The sequence below is a fragment of the Corvus cornix genome, chromosome 1 (assembly GCF_000738735.6).
Source record: "Corvus cornix cornix isolate S_Up_H32 chromosome 1, ASM73873v5, whole genome shotgun sequence".
Classification (NCBI taxonomy): domain Eukaryota; kingdom Metazoa; phylum Chordata; class Aves; order Passeriformes; family Corvidae; genus Corvus; species Corvus cornix.
Window position 1 is genome coordinate 94,867,928 of NC_046332.1, and position 17,036 is coordinate 94,884,963.

General features: G+C 34.4%; 1 protein-coding gene across 2 annotated transcripts in view; it reads right to left on the reverse strand.

The window, feature by feature from the left end:
- Nucleotides 1-17,036, reverse strand: part of PRKX (protein kinase X-linked) — a 60,777-nt gene that overhangs the window by 4,961 nt on the left and 38,780 nt on the right. The window contains exons 5-9 of one of the 2 annotated variants that reach the window (XM_039550124.1): nucleotides 13,255-13,350; nucleotides 9,556-9,613; nucleotides 7,394-7,471; nucleotides 4,293-4,441; nucleotides 321-3,870 (exon numbers count right to left, since the gene is read on the reverse strand). In XM_039550124.1, the coding sequence (XP_039406058.1) occupies nucleotides 4,316-4,441; nucleotides 7,394-7,471; nucleotides 9,556-9,613; nucleotides 13,255-13,350 (358 nt within the window). In that variant the 3' untranslated portion in view covers nucleotides 321-3,870; nucleotides 4,293-4,315. Of the gene's footprint in view, nucleotides 1-320; nucleotides 3,871-4,292; nucleotides 4,442-7,393; nucleotides 7,472-9,555; nucleotides 9,614-13,254; nucleotides 13,351-17,036 lie in introns of those variants that run through there. The other variant, XM_039550128.1, reaches the window with a different exon arrangement.

The window sequence follows — 17,036 nt, forward strand, 5'->3', positions numbered from 1 at the left end:
GAAATGAGTGTTCTGGACAGTTTTCAGGCCATTAAGCTGTGAAAATGCCAAAGCAATTAGGGTCATATAATCGAAGTTTAATGAGAAGTCTGAGTTAACACTTCATTAGTGGTGCACTACCTGAAATGGTTTTGAAAATGTACTTTTTGTGCTTCTTCCAAACCATCTGAGATCTGTTCAAACACTTGTGTTTTGTTCTGAAAAGATTTAACACATGAAAAGAAGGAACAGTTGTTTTTCTAGTCCTCTCATCTTCCCTTCATCATTTTCTTACTTGAAGAATCCAAATCTCCTCCCAACATAAATGGAAGCAAACTAGGTTTAAACATTTGAAAAGATATAAAGATTTATTAAATGAATCCAGATTTGACAGGTATTACATTAAATTAAACAGCAATAAAGTTTTACTAGGGTTTATGTACAGATCACAGTGATTTTCATTGTGCAATGAGGGCTGACTTTGTAACTTTGAACAGTACTTACACATGTGAGCTACAACAAGCAACCAGCCAACACACAACATTAGCCCAAGTTAACCTTGCAAGTTGAGCAGTCCAAACGGATTATGCAGCACACAAATGCCTGCTACCACTATCACTACTTACTACACAACAGAGTATTTATAAAGCAGTCAAGGTTTGCCATAGAAAAGTGCAAAACATGGGAAGTCTGTACACAGTACAGTACAAAAAGGATTCATGCTACAGTCATTGAAAGCTGAAAAATAATTCTATAGCATAGGAAGCACTGCATCACAACTCTTCTGAATGGCAAGCAGATGGGCTGAGGAACAGCCGTATCTTCATTGCTTTCAAAACTGTAAAATCCCTGTTCATCCATTTAAACATAGTTTAGTACCTATATTTGATCCATAACAATGACTTTCTACAGTGGAAGATCACATTAGTTAAAGCTCAGTAGCACACATATTCATTGATCAAGCTAATTTACAGGAAAATCTACAGCATGTTCTTCATTGAAATCATGAAGCATTTATATCATTTGGTTACAAGGCAATTGAGTTTACAATTCATGTTTATCGCTTCAAACCTCAGATTGGGCAATTAAAAATATATATATATAAAACTCAAAAATAAAGGTTGTTTTTTTAATGCTTAATATTCTTGTTCACTGATGTAGAATACCAAAGGCCTGTGGGCTCTCTCGCAAGACAACAGTCCTTATGCAACAGTCTATATGCAGAAGTACACATTAACAGAAAGAATCAAAATGAAATGAACTTCAGAGAACACCCTACTTGAATAGGAACTGAAAAAATGTTCTAGTCTTCTTAAAAAAAAATCCATAAATCCAGAGTTCTTAGTGCAGTATTTACCTGCATGAGCACTCAGACAGAACTACATTAGTGGGCCATGAAGTCCCAGTAAAGACTTAATATAAAGCAGACTCACTTGTGCAAATAAATGAAACGGCCAGGTAACAACACCTCATTAAGTCCAGGACTGTAGAGAAAATAACTGATCACTTAAAATAATGATTCAAAAATGTTTTGGTTTTATTTTTCAGTTCAGGATTTTAATTTAAAAAAATTGAAAGCAGTTTTGTACTAGAAAGCATGCCGACGAGGTCAGTAGTTAGGTGTATGTACACATGGCTCGGAAACAATGTAAAGTCAATGGATTATCATTATTATTAATATTGTATTCACTTCCTTAGTCTCTATCATAATGAGTGTCAGTGCATCCACTGCCAGCAATGGCTAAGATTCATAAAAAGAAAATCCACTATCTCCTGTTGTTCAAGCATTCCAAACTTTAACCACCACTGTGGCAAATTATTCAAATTCAACTTCATTTCCTCAGATCTGAAGACACAGAGCAGCTTTGAAATTTGAAGAAAAATCCTATATTTAGCACACTTTCTTGTTGCAGTATGCAAATTTTTCAATAAGAAATTGATGTTGTAGTATTCAGAGTCCATAAAATACCATAAGCTTGCACATCAAGAAAACTCCCGAACTGTTTGCTCCCCCTTAGACAAAGTAAGCTGTATTTTATGTGTTTCAGTTTTTCCAGTTGATTTAGAATAACAACTTCCACAGATAAAAAAATTAATCTGGCCCACTATATTTGTAAGAGAATAAGGTACTTACACTAGGTCAAAACTGTAATTTCCTACGCATTGTCCTGTATTTCATTATACATTCCTACACAATATTTATTGAGTGGCAGCTGTGGCCATCAACTTGCATTGATTGCATCACGACAGTTTTCTGATATCCCAGAATTATCATTTTGAAATATCCTGATTTTGTTACACATTGTGCATTTTTGCAAAGAGTTATACAATCTACACTTGGCTTTATGAAGAAATAATCTAATACCCTAGAAATTACAGGTTCACAGCAGCACTTCTGTATTGTTTAAACAAAAAAAATGGAGGTCACTTTTCCACAAGGAGACCCCAATAACAGATCTGCCATAAAATGATAAATATGGTAATTTCAGAAAAAATTTGGTATAAATATGGTAATTTCACTAGAAGTTATCTAAACCCACAACATCCTATAGACTGTAATTGTTTTTTGTAACTGAAGCACTTCAAAATCAACTCCCTTATATTAACACAAGTATCACAATATGTAACATGAAAAAAAAACCTGAAAAAAGAGATTCTGACTAGTATACAATCTACCTTCATGTTTCTGTGCATTCATATACATAGATACATACATGTGCACATACTGATATTCAGTGCTACTTAAAATGAAGCAATATTGCAAATACTTCCAAAACACAGTGTGCTCAAGCTGCTAGAAAGATGTTAGCACAGGATTAAAAAAAAGACTCTGTGCATCTAAGGTTTGAACTCTGTACATACAAAATTGCTGGCAGCAGGTACTAGGACATCTTCAAAAAAGGGGGAGCAGAAAAATAAGGCTATACTATATATTCAGTCTTCCCTCTGATATTCTGTAGTGCCCAGCATTCAACAACTATTTCACCAATGAAAAAGATCTGTTACAGCTCATGCTTTATACTTGGAGAAGACAACAAGCTTGAAAGGGAACAACTACTGTCAGAGTCAGTTAAAGCTCTTTTATCATTATGCACTGACTTGCATGTTTACAAACAGTTTTCATGTGAGGAATCTCATTTCAGACAGTGTATAACCACTCAAAATTCTGGTTTGCAAAGAGACACAGTTGTAACAGAACTTCATAAATTAGCCATTAAGATGCATCTTAACAATAAAACATGCCCTTGTCTTTCTGCTTTCAAGTACTATGGTTGTAAGTGTGAGGCATTGGAAATTTTAGGTACAAATCTTTTTTAAAACATAATTATTTTTATTTTTTACAAAGAATTATAAAATGTATATAAGATGATGAAAAACTCATTTATCCTTTTTAAGACTTTTATTCCTAAAGAACTTCTTGAAAAACATTATTTGAAAAATAAAAATCATAGACTCTGCAAAGTACAAAAATTTACATCTTTGCACAATTCCTGTGCTTTAGTTGTACTGTATTCATTATATACATATATACTAATTTGTGCTTTTTATTACACAAGTTTAGTATAAACTTATAAAATTAAGTCTATGAGTTAACTATGCAAAAAGGGTCTGGGAATAGCAGGAAACTTAACCATAAGTTAAAAAAAAATCGTAAAAATATCTTTTTAGTTAGTCTACTTAAGAGCAGACTATCATTATTACAATTTACTAACGTCCAATGTTTACAGCAAAAATTATTCCTGCCTGCCTCCATCTTTTTAGACATTTACTATATATTAATACACATATCTGAATGCAGTATCATTCTTAGTCACAAAGAAAATCTTCATTTATATCTGAACTCCATTATTCTTCAGACTTGCTCTTAGCACTTCAATTTCCTTCCAGTTTCTAAGACAAAAGAAATAACACAAAACTCAAGGTGGAGTATTTGAACTCAGTAACAAATATCAACCTATCACAGTTATAAAAGAGAATATCCAGGGTACAGAATTAATCTGACAATCTTATTTCTCTAAAGTCTGCATTCTTCATTGAAAAACCTTACAACTAAGAACTATCACATTTCTTTATCAGTCAAATCAATCTAGGTATTTCTTTTTAACACACTATTTTAAAAGATTTAAGGACAGAAGAACTTAAATTTATCTGTATGCATATAACTCTTCATCACTGTAGAAAACCAAAGCGTCTGAGATTAGTGATCTTTGTCACTCCGTAATGCATTATGAATCAGAAAATGTAATTTCTGCATGTGGCTCGCACTCACAGATCTGCAATGTTTTCAAGAGCACTCTTGACTTTGGACATACCTTGTCCAGTGTAGATGTTACATTCAGAAGTTCTTGAAAATTTCTAGATCTTTAGGAGGTACTGGAGGTGTCTTGTTCCAGTCATCTTCAGGATAAGCTTCAAAATTGGAAGTATCTCCATCATTGGATACTTTGGGCACTATGGGAGGCTAGTCAGAACAAGCACAACAAAAATGTTAGTAGTTTCCTCAATGAGCTCCTCTCCACCATAATAAAGCAGAAATTCTGTAAAAGATCTGTTAAACAAATGGAGTACAGATTTACAGTTCACCTTTTCCCTAATAATGAATGGCATGAGAGAGAGAAGCTTGCAGCAACACATACATATTCCCACACTTTGTCAACTTTACAGTTAAATACTGTGGTTAAAAGTCACTTAGATAACTAATACACTTAATGCAGATACCTATTTTATTGAGCACTAGTTTTAGTTGCTTTGCAGACTGAAGGTAACTACTGCAAAAAATTACAACTAAACATGTTATTACAACCAGGCACATGTTACCACAGCATAATATGCCACTCTTCTTCATTCCTCTCCTCTTCTGCGGCCTATGAACAAAAAGGTGTGTAATCATATTAGGCTCTTTTCAACTAAGAATCTCCAGAGCAGCATGGGAAATTGCTTCCATATTGAAGGAAAAAAGCCTCCTCTTTGCCTTCTTTCAAACAGATTGATTGCTTTCAAAGAGGTTGAAATTACTTACTTCTGTCTACCTACTATGATTTTTCCTAACCTAGCAATAAATTCAAGCAGGTAAAGAAATTGCTTCACCATAACTCATTTCACAAGGATGGCTATAAAAGAAGCTTAATTCAAATGGATTGGTTTTATGAAACTTGAAGGTGCTAAGAGAATTATCTGTTTTCTATTTGTTTTCTCAGAGAATCCTTTCAATTTCTAGTATTGCTCGTCAGCTTCACAGTACCTGTAGTTCCAAGTCGTCTTAAATCTAATATTGAGATTACTCTGCACTTCTGGTCACAGACAGTGAGGTAAAGATGCTTTCATGAACGTTTCACTAATTGCAGGGGTTAATGAAGGGCAAAACCCTTTCTTCTCTCAAGGGACATTCATCTCTCTATCCTTTTCTCAGCAATTGAGAGCTTACCTATCGTGCTGAGTCCAACAGAACACTTTAGAATAAGAAAACCTTATGAACGATCACTGAACTGGCTTAAAGTTAATACCACAGACAGAACTATAAAGTTGTAACTATAAATGTTATTCTGCATCTCCTCAAAAAGATAAAAGTCTGGCTTACACTAGCTCATGAGATTTTATCTGATCTTTTGGGCTTCTCAAAATGATGTCATCATCAGTAGGTCCCTGTAAGATAGTACTTCTACCCTTCAGCCAAAAGCAGAGTCCTAATTTTGTGTCTGGCAGTCACAGTAAAACTGCCCAGATGCTGAAGAAAATGTGCAGAATCTGCTCTTCCCCAAAGAACTGTCTGCTCCACTCCCCAAAACAGTTTTGTTAAGTGTCACACAGAAAGAGAAAACAAAAGAAAAGAGAGAAAGGATGATTAATGAAATGATTTTCTCTCTTTCAACCATTACTATTATTTATATGATATTCATATTTAAGACCTTATTAGGACCATGAAACAATGCATCATTTGTACAATAGACAAATTAATGCTTTTTACAGGGGAAAATGGAGCATCGTGTGTATTTATTTCATATTTTTAATCTCTTCAACAGTATGAAATTGTGAAACAAATTCTGAAGAATATAGCTGCCTCTAGAAATAATCAAGTAAAATTCTGATCCACTTCACATCCCTACTCTAAGGTTTCATTAAGTAGCATCTCATCTTCTAAGAACTTAATGTAACTATCACAAAGATTAAGAAACAAGTTTTGTATTCATAATAATCTGAATGCTACAGTAACTCTTTTAAAATTTATTTTTAAAATAAAAATGCCATGCAAAGGATGTTTGGACCCAAGACTTTTGATTGTACATCTAATGATAATTTTTTAATACTATTTGATTTTTATTGCTTTGGTTGTCATAAACTTCAGAATTTATATACTTATAAAACAGGTTATTATCCAGTTTATGTTCTTTGCAGGTTTCAATAAACAGATGTGACTGCATTACAATGCATATACATAAAACATCAGCTGGGTGCAGTAATGATTAAAAATAAAACAAACCCACGCATTTGAAACACTGTAAACTTCTTTTTCTTAAAGAGAAAAGTCACTACAGCTTTGTATTACATGTTGTTTACAAGAATATGTCAAGAACATTTTAATCTAATCTTTTTTTTTTTGCAAGAATTCAAGGTATACCTGGAAATTAAGTGGAAGAAACTAATGCAAAGAAAAGATAAACGAATGTTTAATTGGTATTTGATTGACTGCATATGGCAACTCAATCTCTGTTACAGAAAATCACTGCTGTAAGGAACTGTACAAGTTAGAACTCTGAGGAAGGAAAGAAAGAAGGCAGTTTTACTTCCAAAGGACTTTAAAAAGCATTTTGCAGTGTTGATAGCTTTTGCAAACATCTGTCTTCATGCAATACTAGAATTCAGTGCTGTTAAAAAGTATGTTAGAATTACATTCATAAATCCTTCTCTTTCACCTTCCCTATTCCTCCTATTCCCATATGCATTACATTTTATTAAAACATTTACCTGAATTGAACTTGGCACAAAAATTTAAAGCTCACAGTAAAATACTTCCATAAATGTAAGGACAAGGAAAAAAAGAAAATAGAGTAAAATCAAACCAACAAACTACCAAGCCCCTCCACTTCCCCAAATAAAAATCCACTTACGACAAGTAATCACTTACAAAACGCTAAACCTGTAAACTAAATTTTGCATTAACTAATCAGCTTCAGCAAACTAAAGCAGGGATTTATTTTAGACATTTCGTATATAGACAAAAATGCAAACAGACATTCATACAACTAACTCTGCATTGCAAAAAGCAAATATGCCTTTAATTATTAAGTGTGTGTATAGGCATGTGGTCATACACACACAAACACACAGATGCAACAGCCAACACACCTTCAACAGATCAGCTTAAATGAACAATGATTTCTCCTTGTGATGTCTATACAGTATTTGCAGAATGTACCTTTAGTCTCCTTTGAGGTACAGCATCCCAGTCTATAGACCTGAACCATCGATGTCTCTTCACATCATCTGCTCCATTCTTTAAGGAAAGAAATCAAAATAACTATTTTGTGAGCTACATGTAAGCCAAACCATGTATTTCATTACAAGAACTGTGATATCAAAGCAGACTAACAGTCTATCCTTTTTTCTTTTTTCCAGGTGATAATCATTAAAAGATTCTAAAGGATAAATTCATAGTGTTAATTCCCTAGCAGTTTCTGAGTTCCAGCAATAAAATCCAAATATTTTTGATTTGGGGTTTGTTCGGGCTTTTTTAGCGTTCTTCTGACACAAGGCAGATCAAGAACAGGCTTTAAAGTACTCACAAAACCATTCACTACAGTCCTATTTACTTCTGTTTTCTCCAACATTTTAGACAATGCCTTTTATTCAGATATACTTTCTAATTCTTGCACTAGGAAAAAATAACTGGCAGTTGATGGTGTTTAAATAAAAATAATGTCTAGGGAGCACATAGTTTTTTCAAATATTACAGTCGTTTAATGCTAACAGCAAGAGGTTCTCAGTACTGTTATGAAAGTAAATATATTAAAACATTTGTTTTCATTTTAGATACACAGTTAAAGGTGTATTTGCCTTGTAATGATTACTCTCTCTGGGTTGCCTGTTTTGATTAGGTATGTAGGGAACAAAAATGTATCTTTTTTTCATGATTAAGCTTCTTTCAAGCACAGACTCATTCTCAAGGCATTAAGCACCAGGGAAAAACATCTGGCTCTCTGTCTCAGGCCTGATCACAGCACAGCACTCAAGCTTATGGCACATACAGCTCCACAAAATGAAGTGTAACACACATTTGGGTTTTTTCAGGTTTATGTGGAGTGGAACTATCCATGTTCATATCCAATGAGGCATCAAGGAGAACAGTATCACCTACTTCCCTCAAAAGCAGATCTGACTCAATGCTTCACCAGAAAATGTCCAATGGGATTCACATCTTTTTAAACCAATTATGATCGTGGAAAAGGATCAGACAAGTCTGACCTACTGCTCCCACCCCAAAATCTGCTTTTAATTAGAACTGGTTTTGATTTAGGCATTTCAGTCAATTGTAGGGAAAACCCCAAAACAAACCTAAGCAACCACAGACTAAAAAAATCCCAAAACAACACAAAAACCAGCCAAACACATTTCCCAAAACCCATGTTTGAGTAAGTCAAGATTTGCTTCTGTTCTTGTTTTCCTTCAAAACTGTCCAAAAATATACAAGTTTTCACTTTGAGTGAACTTTGAGTTTATAAATTTTCAGCTTAAGAAATCCTCCTGAAAAACACTAGGATTTCAAAACATAAGAAGAACATTATTTCCTGTTTTTTCTTACCAGTCTAAGTTTGTGCCATAAAAGGCTCCAAAAGAAAACACTGGACAGCCGGTTAAAGCATTTATACTTTCATCAATATTTTAAGAAAACCCTGGATGATTGTGCACCTTTTACCTTCCTCACCTATGTTTACCATGTGCTTTGGGCCAAAAAGAAAACCTCTAACATTCCTTGCCCAGAGAAATAAAAATTTTAGATGTCTCTAAAGAAATGAAAGGTTAAACAAGCTAATTTCAGTATCTATTGTCTTTGTAAATCTGTTCAGATTAGGGTAAATAATTCTTCCTGGTGGAAGAGTATTTGACTGTTCTGATCAGCCCCACCAAGACAATGAACAGGTATCATGGTACTACAACAATCCTTATACTCCTAAAAATAATTTTTAAACTTCAAATTTGGTTAGTGCTCCTTCTGGGATTAACACCTCCACAAAAAAGAACCAAATGAGCTGGCACCCTGTACTACAGGACTTAATACCAAGTTTCTGGTCTAATCTCGCTTTTCAAATTAATGAAGGGAGTGATGGTGGGGGTGGTGCTGAGGACTGAGGGAAACCATCATGAAGGATAGCATTAATCCAAATAGGAGAATGATTTTCAGAAAAACAGAAATACACAGGTTAAACTTTGCATTTAGGATTGCATAACCAAAGTAATGTATGGGAAAATGTATCTGTTTCATGCTTATAAAAACAAAAACTTTATGAAGAGCTGGTCTACATATTTCCTACAGAATTCTTTCAACCTCGTTCTGTGTTGCACATAAGATTTTACACTGACCTTCATATTTCCTAGTCGTCTTGTTCTGTCAACCACAAGCAGCTTCTTAATAAGGTCTCTGAAGTAAAGAAAACATGTTCTCTGTTAAACAGAAGTAATTTATATTTGACCGTCATACAAGTGTTACAGAATACAACATACTTCCCTTTGACCCATTCATTTCCTCATCTTTTAGGATATTTAAGAGTAAGCCATAAAAAAGAATCTAACAGAATTCTTGCAAATTGCTTTTAAACTCTTTCAAGAAACAAAGTAAAAAAACTCTCTCTCCTCCCCTGCCCCTTGCCAAGTAGCAAGCACCATTTATTTCTTTGTATTTTTGTATTTTGCTGGGCATTCCAAATCTCAAAATGGATCTCCTATCTGTTTGTTAGAACTCAACACTAATATATATTAAAAACGCAGATAAAACTGCACCCTCATCTTTATGCTAAATATCCAGGGAAACCATGGAAGAGTTAGTCATCTGCTTTAAACTAGTATCATCTATAATTTCATTGAAAACAAAAAGCCTCACCGAGATACTGGTTCATTCAACAGATCTACATTACACTAAATCAATATTTCAAAGGACTAACAGACATAAAACTCTTCCATTTTAATAGCAAAGTTCTTCAAATATTAAGGCCCAAACAACTATAACAAACCAAAAGTATCATAATTTATGGAATTAGCTTGATTACTTATGAGTTGAAAAAAAAATACGGCTTCATATTTCCATAAGCAGTTATGTTTTATCTCAAAGATTATTTTGTTAGTTAATTTTAGAAAAATGGCATTCTGGTCTAATTGCATAAAGTACCAATGACAAGAAAGAACGAAAGTTCAACCATCCTTATTTCTACAATCTCACATAGTCTTGAGAGATGACATACTGCATGAAATGCTGGGGATTACAGAATATGGCTAGTTCCAATTTTAAACAATATGAAAGGTTAAAAAAAAAGTCAACCGTTTTATTTACATAAAAGAACACAAACATAACAATGACACACCAGCCTCTTTCCATTCTTATCTGTAACATCTACTATCCCCCCCCAAACAGCATTGTGTCACACCTAACCTTGAAATCACAAAAATGTATGCAGAAAGAACACATGAACTGAATGTGCTAGACGGTTTAAAAAGCTGTTGCATTTCGCAGGAATACAATTCTAAAATTCAACTGGAAGAATATTCAATTACCAGGTACATGAATAAAAAAGTCCACGTAGAAAGCAATTTTTAAAACTCTCATGATTATTCCAGACAATCAATATTTGAATCAGATTAAATCTAATTAAATGTGATCAACTCCTTTTACAGTCACCTTCACAGAAATATCCCTTTCTACTTCACAAAAAAGACCATTCCTTATGGAAGGGGCTACAAGGACGACTTTAAGCACACTTTAAAACAGAAGCAGGACTGAAAAGAAATCCAGAAACCCAAAAAAGACATTCACAGAGTTTATGGCCAAAGATACTTTCCTATTCCTATAAAACCAGACAACATTTCATGGATCATTCTTGGCTTCCTTCAAAAATTCATCAAAGCACAGTTAAGGGATGAGCTTAAAGATGATTCTTGCTGCGTTGGACAGAAGAAATATCCATTGAATTGAAACAAATAATAGATGGTTTAGTACTTCTTTACTACACTGGTACAAAAAAATAATTTAAAAATTATCTTGTTAAAATTAATTCAATAGATATGTTGCTGTATGTATTTGGAGAATCAAATTCTACATGAAGGTCTCTCCAGACAAATAATCACTAAAATGCTGTTCCAGTGACATTTCATTTGGAGTTTTCCAAAACTGGCTTTTCAAAGACAAATTTATAAAAGCAATAAGAAAGATTTACATCCATGAAGCAGGTGGGAAAGCAGAAGTGGTACAAATTCAGAAAGTAAAAAGTGCGGGTGGATAGGGGGTAGGTGAGTAAAATAATGTCAATGCCCGTAAGCTCAAGCAGTACATATACCTAGGGAGAGAAGAGTTCAGAAAGGGAAATAATTTTGCTGCCTCAGAACAAAGAGTTAAAATACTGTATAGCACTAATACTTCAGAAACTGTCTAGGTGTGACAGGACCCAAGATAGTCTTCTTTCCGGCTGAAATACAGACTTATTGGGAGAAGAGAGAGAAAACAAAGAGGCTAAAAACGTAAGGTAAGAAGAAGACTGCCTTCACTGGACAAAATAATCCTGGCACTTGCTTTAAGTTAATGATGCAGATATGTTCAAAGATTACCCAGTTTTGCATATTGTGGTTTAAAAGAAGGAAGAAGGGTTGAGGGCCAAGACATTGTGCTCACAACTCACTGCAGAAAGCAAGTGAAGCCACAGAAACAGTGTGGCCAGAAGGACAGGACAGTGATTGTCCCCGCATACTTGTCACTGGTGAGGCCACGCCTAGCGTTCTCGTGTACAGTTCTGGGCCACTCACTTCCAGAAAGACATTGAGATGCTGGAGTGTGTCCAGAGAAGGGGAATGGTGAAGGGTCTGGAGGATAAGCCCTGTGAGGAGTGGCTGAGAGAGCTGGGCTTGTTTAGCCCGGAGAAAAGGAGGCTCAGGGGTGACCTTACCAGTCTCTGTAACTTCTTTCACTATATTAGATGGGTTGTTACTGATGATAACCTAATTTGAGGTGTTCCAGCTTCTGGTCACAATATTATACTTCAGTGCACAGAATACTACAAGAGATAACCAGTTTTCCTTCCAATACCAATTGGGTTAGGAAGACCAGACAATGAGACTACACTAAACTGGAAACAGCGTAGAGCTACTAAGAGAAAACTGTTACAAAGAGACAAAATATGAGACACTGGTCAGCCTAAGGGGAGGCAGACATGCTTCATTCATTGCACCCAATGATTCAGTGGAGGCTTTAAAAAAAAAAAAAAAAAAAAAAAAAAAAGCCCTTCTCAAACGATTAGTTTTGCTTTTATCTGTTTACCCATTTGTGACAGTAAGCAAGTGCCTAACAAAACATCATGAACGATTAACATGTAAAATAAGTTCCTGTCTTCAATCCCTCATTCATTCACTCAATTATCTCTGGTTCTTAAGAGAAACTTCATGTTTATAATTGCATTTCTTCTGTTTTAATGTTTACTAAAAATTATTTCAGTTATGGATTTTTTAAATAGAAAAAAACATTTCGTCTGCAATGTACTTTTAACAATTGCAAAATACTGAGAATTAAACACACATTATATGTATTTGTAATACTGCATATTGAATTGGGCCCCCACTATCATAAATTTAAGTTGGTTTTACACTAGAACTTCTGAAGTACAAGAGTTCTTTAAAGTAATTATGTTGAGAATGATTTAAGTAGTATGTATCTATAGATAGAAACAGCTTAATGTTGTCTTCCTGCTCTTCTAATTTTTACTCAAATTACCTCCTTCGTATTTCTCCTCTTTACCTTCTTACAGTACAAGCCAATGAGGCTTGTACAAAGTGGAAGAGCATTTAATATCCCATAATACACAGAAAAGAGTCAGATACTATCTTAAAACTGTACCACGACCTTGAAGTCTACCAGATATCTAAGTTTATTTGGACTGCAAGTGTAAATGTAATATAACATTTTCCAACATGATGTTTCAGAAAATCAGAATCTGAAATCAGGTCTTCTAAAAAGATTATTTAGGAACAGTGCTCAGGAGGTGTTTAGAATAGAAAAGAAAGTGTTGGGAGTTATGGACTTACTTTACATATAAATCCAAATGCCTCGGGAAATCTATTTTGCCAGCAAGAATCTTCTGATATATACCAAATGGATTGTCATCAAAAAATGGAGGAAACCTATTTTAATACAAAAAATTTTTAGGTATTAGAAAAAGAAATTCTAAAAATCTTATAAGCCATATTATGTTATAGCAATTCCCCTCAGAAATAATTGATTATATTGTTCTTTCTGTAAGACACCACCAATCAAATACTATCTTGAAGAATAACATAAGGCTGCCATTGCAAAATAGAAAACATTTTTGTATGTAACACATTGAATGCAGAATTAAAATTTAAATATAACAATAGAATAGAAAAATATTAAATTGTGACATTAATGCAGTAAAAATATAATTTATGAAACAAATTTTCAGTGTTAAAAGTAAAATATTATTTGCTTTTACCTCTAAAACCCAGGGATATACTCTCCAAAAGAGGACTACTATTTTTGACCTTGTCCTGTAGTTACAGGCACACCCTTATTTACCAGTTTCCGTCTAAAGTGTTAAAGAGTCTTCGCATTAATACATTATCCAGTTCAGTTATTTGTTGTACTTCTTGAATTCAAGTATGTTTTGCTAGATAAGGTGTTTGAAACAGACAGACTACTCACAACTCTCCAAGTGCAGCTGCCTTTCTGTGTGGGACAGATAAAGTTTTCATTTCATAATCCTCCCCACGATGAATAATAAATTAAGATGTAATTAAAATTCTACATTTATATTGTTTATGAAGTTCTTAATGAAGTTATGAGCTGACAGACTAGTTCTTGTTGTACAGTTACAGTAAGAACTGTTTTCTGCTGTGCTTCCTTTTCTCGTATAGTACATCCCCCAAGTACTGCAAGAGGCTCAGGGTACATCAGTACAGCCAGCTGAGCCCAGGTGCCGACAGCTTTGAGTGTCAGTCATGTTCTTAAAAGTTACCACAGGAAACCTTCTAAGGGAATGGAATAACTCATTCACTAATCTCAGTCCTGCTTTGCCCTCTGTAACATGACTCAAACAACCCTCTTACTATGTTTCTGCCTCAAAATCCCTACAGAATTTTAAAAAAACCCCAGGTTTTGAGTGTTGATCATATTAATAACATCCAACCACTATTACAGTTTAATTAAAATATTTTCACATCTCCCTAATGTTTTATAATTACTTTCTCGGAGAACTTAACTGTGTGCATACACACACAAATGCAGTGCTTGTGGCTTTGGAAATCACTGGTAGCACAAAAACAAGGATGAAAACAACATTTCTTCACTTCAGGCTATTTTTTAAATTTTATGGTACTCAAACTAGCTTATTCCTCAACAAGTACTATAGATTATATTCATTATGTTTTCAGAAGTATTAATTTCTTCATTATTCAGCTGATGATCAAATGGATTAGCATTCCCTTTGAAATACTGCAAAATTCGTCCACGGAAAAAATCAAATCCCACCAGAATAATAAAGACAAGCTGTCTGTAGGCTTATGGAAAAAAAAAAACCCAGTAATAATTCAAAGCACTGAAAAGCATGACTAAACTATCTGGTTAGGGAAAGACTAAAGTACATTTCTTGCTGGTGTTCAGAAAGCCAGAATACCTTCTTTACGAGAAACTACTTCCCATCTAACTGGAAAGTGGAAGAATCTCATGAAGAATATTTGTGTTATTAAAAATTCCTGCTTTGACACTCAAGAACAAGGAAAACATGGTATGTATTTAACATACACAAGTTTTTCCCACACAAGAAAGACTATCATATAAAGTTTCTTTTTTAGTCAAGCAATATTAACATCCTTCACAGTCTCCACAGCAAGCTGACAAACTCAATTTTCTATTTGTTATTACCTATTAGAATCTATAAATGCATAAAGCAATTAGAATGATAACTTGTAACTACGTATTACAAAGCTGCCAGCTGCAGTAAGCAGATTACTCTACATGACTGAGGTGTGAAATCAAGAAGAATAGAAGTATACATATTTTTTTTCATATTTACATGTTTAAGTTGCTCTTTGCTTTCCCACTTTGAAAATCCAAAATTACTACGCCTAGAGTTCTTGAGAGAAATTTAAATCACACTTGGCTGTATAGCAATTTTATGGCAATTCTGCCTAAAGTGCATTTGAACTGTAGGCAAAATGGGAACAGCTTTGAAAGATTACAGAGTTTTCTTACGGACAAACCAAGTAACTTGATTTTGACGCTTTTTGTAAATGTCAACCTTCAACAGATTTCAGACAAAACAATGCAAGTATTGTGCTGGAAGCTACCTAATAAATCAACAAAAATCCCCTTGAGTTTCAGACTTTCTTCACACCACAACACAAACAGCTGCCTTCTTTTCACCAACGGAAGAGAAGCTACAAAAAATATCATCTCTGTAAATGGGAGAACAGCTGCAAACCATTCATTTTGTTAACTGAAGCATAACAGTGGCATGGACATGAGTCTCAAAGACAGTCTGAAGAACAGAAGTTGTAAAACCTCAAGGGGAAACACACAGGTCTGAGAATATGAAACTGCAGACAGGAACCACTACCTACCTAAAATGACAGACCAGCACATCACATATGACCAGCAAAGCAAAGACAAAAACCACAAAGCCCACATCAAACCACAGAATTCATATCAGCTGCATATCTGATAGCAGTACAATTACTAATATCTATACATATCTAATGTTAAATAACAAGTATATTTTTCTCTGCATTAAATTTTAACAGAACTCATTTACTCAAAATAAACAGATGTTCCAACTTGTGTATTGACAATTTGTTTAGCTTGTTTAGATTAATGCTATGAGCTTGGTGTTATTCATCTGTTAAGATTTTTTCTCACCCTTGCTTCTCCCTGTTCTTTCCCTTTTCTGTGTCTTACTATGCTAAACCTAAATGGGACCTTGCCTTAAACCTAGTTTGTGCAGAATGAGAATTCCATGGGCCTCTGGAGATTAAGTTAGGGAAATAAGACACTGTAGAACAGGAAGGTGTGGGATTGTTTGTTTGTTTTTAGAGAGGCCATTTCCTTACACACACATCTACCAATTCTTTTCAATTGCTTTTGGGCTTCAGAGAAACTAACTTCAGGAAAAAACTATCAAATGTCTTACATTAATTTACTTGCAGACAGTAACTTAGTCTTGAAGTCAGGTTTTGTTCACCTTCAAATATTTTCAGATTCCTTAAATCTTCTTTGAATTTTGATGGATAAAGTTAACTAGGACTACTTCTGTAATAAAAGCCTTGATAGTAAATATCTACCCACATCCTGAGTTGGTGAGGAAAAGGGCTTCAAAACACTATTGCCAAGAACAGCAAAAAGCTGATGAAATGCTAAAAGCATACACTCATTGTGACAACCATTCCATAATTCCTGCCCTCCTTTAACCTAAGAAAATAGTATCTATCTATACGCCCATCTCAAAAAACCCAAAACAGACAAAAAAATCTCCAAACACAAACATCCCAAAAAAACAAGCTTGTGTTAAGCCCCTGTCCCAGCTTTGGAAAACGACTGAATGCTACTGCGTTTTATTTTTTAGTGTTGGATGGAATCCCTATCCAAAGCAGCATTCAATCATTATGAAGAGGACGTCTATACAAGTACTGTAGTAAAAATCCTTAGAATATCACACACAGCAGACAGCTGCTCTGTCAATCAGTCTATATAAAACCTCACTTGCCTTTTAGAAAAGTGGAATCTATCTCTATTGGTTAAAAGTCTCTAAAGGCCAAAGTGTTCATATTAAGGCACCTCCTTCCCATCCCCCCCACCC